This window comes from Schistocerca americana, chromosome 11, assembly GCF_021461395.2.
Source record: "Schistocerca americana isolate TAMUIC-IGC-003095 chromosome 11, iqSchAmer2.1, whole genome shotgun sequence".
Taxonomy (NCBI): domain Eukaryota; kingdom Metazoa; phylum Arthropoda; class Insecta; order Orthoptera; family Acrididae; genus Schistocerca; species Schistocerca americana.
The window spans coordinates 177,233,946-177,239,945 of record NC_060129.1 but is presented as its reverse complement, the minus strand read 5'-3'; the positions used below and the strand labels follow the sequence as shown (position 1 = coordinate 177,239,945).

The following is a 6,000-nucleotide window of genomic DNA, read 5'->3' as shown; positions in this document are numbered from 1 at the left end:
TGGGTACTTGGCTATGTTGGGATACAGGGCTGACAAAGCTGCCAAGGAGGCATGTTGAGATGGTGCTGTCCATCAATGTCCCATCCCGTTGCATGCCATTATCTCATTTTCTGACATATGCACCATGCATCAGTGGGAGACTGAATGGTTGCAGGTGTCGGACAAAAAACTGCGGTCGCTCAAACTGACCACGAAAGCTTCGCAGACTTCGTGTCAGCCTCGCCGGTGGAAGGAGGTTTTGCTTACCTGACTGTGCATCGGGCATAGCCCTTTCACACATAGCTTCCTCCTCCGAGGGGACGATCAGCCTTTCTGTGAAATTTGTGGTGTGCTGCTTTCAGTGCACCACATTGTGGCTGAGTGTGTCCTGTATACTGATATTAGGGCAGCCGTCAGTCTCACGGGAGATCTGCCCACCGTCCTCGCAGATACCGATACCAGTGCTAACAGAGTGGTGAAATTTTGAGAACTATCAGGCCTCATCCCTAAACTGGTGGGGAAGGGCAGCAGACTTTAGTACGTTATAAACTGCTCAGCATGTGGGGACAGCCTTCGTCCCCACCCACAAGATTTCGTGTTGACTTTTCGTCAGGGCAGTGATGACCGTGAGGTCGAGCGCCCCCTCAACCCAATTCATCATCGGAGGTAAGCCAGTTTGAATCCCGGGGATGGATGAAATTTTCACTGCCAGTATTCGGCTGGCAAAGGGAAGAGAGGTGGTGGCATAAAATTTCTCATCACCAGTCTTTGGCCCGATGTCCCGGATTAAATTTCAAACCTGTCTGCAGTGTCTCATGAGACGTGGCCATGTGACAGTATCAACAGTGATCTGGCTGTCAGATGGGGACGTTTATTTCGGCACCTCCCTTGGTGCTCTTTGAAAGGAATAGGTTATGAGCCTGCACCAGGTTTCAACCTCTCCCTTCTCTCATCATCTCCAAAACACACACACACACACACACACACACACACACACACACACACATATTACAGTCATCTACAATTAACAGGTACATTTACACACACAGCACATACTTTGCAGCAGTGTGTGTGTGGTCAGGAGAAACATTTCCAATTGTTGTTGTTCTTGTGGTCTTCAGTCCTGAGACTGGTTTGATGCAGCTCTCCACGCTACTCTATCCTGTGCAAGCTTCTTCATCTCCCAGTACCTACTGCAACCCACATCCTTCTGAATCTGCTTAGTGTATTCATCTCTTGGTCTCCCTCTACGATTTTTACCCTCCACGCACCCCTCCAGTACTAAATTGGTGATCCCTTGATGCCTCAGAACATGTCCTACCAACCGGTCCCTTCTTCTAGTCAAGTTGTGCCACAAACTTCTCTTCTCCCCAATTCTATTCAATACCTCCTCATTAGTTATGTGATCTACCCATCTGATCTTCAGCATTCTTCTGTAGCACCACATTTTGAAACTATTTATCGTCCGCGTTTCACTTCCATACATGGCTACACTCCATACAAATACTTTCAGAAACGACTTCCTGACACTTAAATCAATACTCGATGTTAACAAATTTCTCTTCTTCAGAAACGCTTTCCTTGCCAGTTTACATTTTATATCCTCTCTACTTCGACCATCATTAGTTATTTTGCTCCCCAAATAGTAGCAAAACTCCTTTACTACTTTACGCATCTCATTTCCTAATCTAATTCCCTCAGCATCACCCGACTTAATTCGACTACATTCTATTATCCTTGTTTTGCTTTTGTCGATGTTCATCTCATTATCCTCCTTTCAAGACACTGTCCATTCCGTTCAGCTGCTCTTCCAAGTCCTTTGCTGTCTCTGACAGAATTACAATGTCATCGGCAAACATCAAAGTTTTTATTTCTTCTCCGTGGATTTTAATACCTACTCCGAATTTGTCTTTTGTTTCCTTTACTGCTTACTCAATATACAGATTGAATAACATCAGGGAGAGGCTACAGCCCTGTCTCACTCCCTTCCCAACCACTGCTTCCCTTTCATGTGTCTCAATTCTTATAACGGCCATCTGGTACAAATTGTAAATAGCCTTTCGCTCCCTGTATTTTACCCCTGCCACCTTCAGAATTTGAAAGAGAGTATTCCAGTGAACATTGTCAAAAGCTTTCTCTAAGTCTACAAATGATAGAAATGTAAGTTTGCCTTTCCTTAATCTAGCTTCTAAGATAAGTCGTAGGGTCAGTATTGTCTCACGTGTTCCGATATTTCTGCGGAATCCAAACTGATCTTCCCCAAGGTCGGCTTCCATTAGTTTTTACATTCGTCTGTAAAGAATTCGCGTTAGTATTTTGCAGCCGTGACTTATTAAACTGATAGTTCGGTAATTTTCACATCTGTCAACACCTTCTTTCTTTGGGATTGGAATTATTATATTTTTCTTGAAGTCTGAGGGTATTTCGCCTGTCTCATACATCTTGCTCACCAGATGGTAGAGATTTGTCAGGACTGGCTCTCCCAAGGCCATCAGTAGTTCTAATGGAATGTTGTCTACTCCCGGGGCCTTGTTTCGACTCAGGTCTTTCAGTGCTCTGTCAAACTCTTCACGCAGTATCGTATCTCCCTTTTCATCTTCATCTACATCCTCTTCCATTTCCATAACATTGCCCTCAAGTACATCACCCTTGTATAGACCCTCTATATATTCCTTCCACCTTTCTGATTTCCCTTCTTTGCTTAGAATTGGGTTTCCATCTGAGCTCTTGATATTCATACAAGTGGTTGTCTTTTCTCCAAAGGTCTCTTTAATTTTCCTGTAGGCAGTATCTATCTTACCCCTAGTGAGATAAGCCTCTATATCATTACATTTGTCCTCTAGCCGTCCCTGCTTAGCCATTTTGCATTTCCTGTCGATCTCATTTTTGAGATGTTTGTATTCCTTTTTGCCTGCTTCATTTACTGCATTTTTATATTTTCTGCTTTCATCAATTAAATTCAATATTTCTTCTGTTACCCAAGGATTTCTACTAGCCCTCGTCTTTTTACCTACCTGATTCTCTGCTGCCTTTACTACTTCATCCCTCAGAGCTACCCATTCTTCTTCTACTGCATTTCTGTCTCCCATTCCTGTCAATTGTTCCCTTATGCTCTCCCTGAAACTCTGTACAACCTCTGGTTTAGTCAGTTTATCCAGATCCCATCTTCTTAAATTCCGACCTTTTTGCAGTTTCTTTAGTTGTAATGTACGGTTCATAACCAATAGATTGTGGTCAGAGTCCACATCTGCCCATGGAAATGTCTTACAATTTAAAATCTGCTTCCTAAATCTCTGATTTCCAATTAGGTGGCTGAATCTGCCGGGGGGTGAGTGTCTCCTAGCCTTCATAGTATATGACTTTATTTACTTTACCGACTTTGTGTAGGATCAAAAGGTCTTCACTGTGCAGTGAGAATGAGGTGCTCAGTACACTGTCCTTATAATTGCAGACAGTGTGGAGTCTGACGTGTTCCTGCCAAACTCGCCGCCGCCCGCCACTTCTGCTGCCAACTACGTGAACCTGTCCGACCTGGGCTACGCGTACGGCTACGGTTACGGTTACGGAACATCTGTGGCTGCGGAGCGGCGCAGGCCGTACGGTGTCGTGGTCCGGCGCAGCGCCCCGCCGGGCTCCGTCACCAGTCCCACCGGGACTCCCGACAGGCCACTCCCGCCCCTGCCGCCGAGTTCGAGCGGCGAGCTGTCCGGCAGCAACTCGTCAGGTGAGTGTGCGACGGCACTGGTGCCTGCCTGGCATTCAGCTCCCCAGTTTGAAGTGAAATACAGAGGGTGTTCAGAATGTAGGGAACATTCCCATCAGACTCCACTAGGTGCACACCGATCACGTATATTTTGGTATGTGCTTGCTCAGCAGCTCAGTCGGCATTCGTCAGTGACGGCGGGAACGTCTCTGCGCGTCTGGTTTTTTCGATATTCGAATTTGAAATGTGCGCCGAATTGAAAATCCCGCCAGTTGTGAGGTGCAGTCTGCGATATGGTTTTTGTTGCCATAAAACCTAAAATCTATAGTAATTTATCGTGAAATGTACGGAAACAACATAATGAGTGAATGCTCCATGTGGAAATGGTGGATTCGGTTTAAAAATGGCTGAACCGATGTTCACGATGAAGAGAAGAGTGGACGCCCGAACATTGTGACTGACGACCTTGTCGCTAAAGTTAATGAAACGATTCGTGAAAACTGTCACTCTTCACAATAACGGAGCTTTCGCTTTCTTTTCCACAAGTTTCACGGACTTTGTTGTTTGAAATTGTCACTCAAAAGCTAGGCTACCACAAATTTTGTGCACGATGGGTGCCCAAAATGCTTACCGAGCACCATAAAGGACAGTGAATGGGGGCAACGTTGACATTTCTGGAGGCCTACCACAAACATGGTGACTCATTACTGGATAAAATTGTAACTGGTGATGAGATGTTGGTGGAACATGTCAATTGCGAGACAAAATTACAGTCCACAGAGTGGGGGCCTACAAGGTCCCCCAAAAACCGAGAAAATGTTTGAAAACATTGTCAGCAAGGAAGTTGATGGTGACAGTGTTTTGGGTTAGGCTAGGTGTGTTTCTTATTGATTTTCTCGAACGTGGAGCAACCATAAATTCTGCTTGGTACTGTCAAACTTTGCACAGCCTTAGAAGAGCAGTTCAAAACAAATGCCGAAGAAAGCTGAGGTCCAAAATTTTGTTTTTGATCGACAATGCCCGACCTCACACAGCAAACTGCACTAAAGGACTTCTTAATTCATCCATATGGGAAATTTTCCCTCATCCACTGTACAGCCCCAATCTTGCACCAAGCAACTTCCACTTGTTTTCCTAAATGAAGAACTGGCTTGCAGCGCAGCGCTTTGATACTGACGCAGAACTGCAGGTGGGCGTGACTCTCAGGCTGAAGTCTCAGTCGGCAGAATTTTACGACGAAGGTATCTCAAACCTTGTCCACCACTATGATAAGTGCCTCAATGTGTTTGGTGACTATGTGGAAAAGTTGTATGTCAATCACTCTTTCAGACATGTATAATAAAATGTACCAAACTTTGGGTTGGCAGGCCTGGGTAACCAAGAAAGCCAGACATACCAACAATTAAAGGGAACAGCCATGGGTACCAGGATGGCCCCCTCGTACGCCAACCTATTCATGGGTCGCTTAGAGGAAGCCTTCTTGGTTACCCAGGGCTGCCAACCCAAAGTTTGGTACAGATTTATTGATGACATCTTCATGATCTGGACTCACAGTGAAGAAGAACTACAGAATTTCCTCTCCAACCTCAACTCCTTTGGTTCCATCAGATTCACCTGGTCCTACTCCAAATCCCATGCCACTTTCCTTGACGTTGACCTCCACCTGTCCAATGGCCAGCTTCACACGTCCGTCCACATCAAACACACCAACAAGCAACAGTACCTCCATTATGACAGCTGCCACCCATTCCACATCAAACGGTCCCTTCTCTACAGCCTAGGTCTTCGTGGCAAACGAATCTGCTCCAGTCCGGAATCCCTGAACCATTACACCAACAACCTGACAACAGCTTTCGCATCCCGCAACTACCCTCCTGACCTGGTACAGAAACAAATAACCAGAGCCACCTCCTCATCCCCTCAAACCCAGAATCCCCCACAGAAGAACCCCAAAAGTGCCCCACTTGTGACAGGATACTTTCTGGGACTGGACCAGACTCTGAATGTGGCTCTCCAGCAGGGATACGACTTCCTCAAATCCTGCCCTGAAATGAGATCCATCCTACATGAAATCCTCCCCACTCCGCCAAGAGTGTCTTTCCGCCGTCCACCTAACCTTCGTAACCTGTTAGTTCATCCCTATGAAATCCCCAAACCACCTTCCCTACCCTCTGGCTCCTACCCTTGTAACCGCCCCCAGTGTAAAACCTGTCCCATGCACCCTCCCACCACCACCTACTCCAGTCCTGTAACCCGGAAGGTGTACACGATCAAAGGCAGATCCACGTGTGAAAGCACCCACATGATCTACCAACTGA

General features: G+C 46.1%; 1 protein-coding gene across 1 annotated transcript in view; it reads left to right on the top strand.

Annotated features, from left to right (window-relative positions):
• Positions 1-6,000, top strand: part of LOC124553492 (protein PRRC2A-like) — a 1,723,518-nt gene that overhangs the window by 177,079 nt on the left and 1,540,439 nt on the right. Inside the window, exon 20 of the mRNA XM_047127347.1 lies at positions 3,431-3,703. Within this exon, the coding sequence (XP_046983303.1) occupies positions 3,431-3,703 (273 nt within the window). The remainder of the gene's footprint in view (positions 1-3,430; positions 3,704-6,000) is intronic.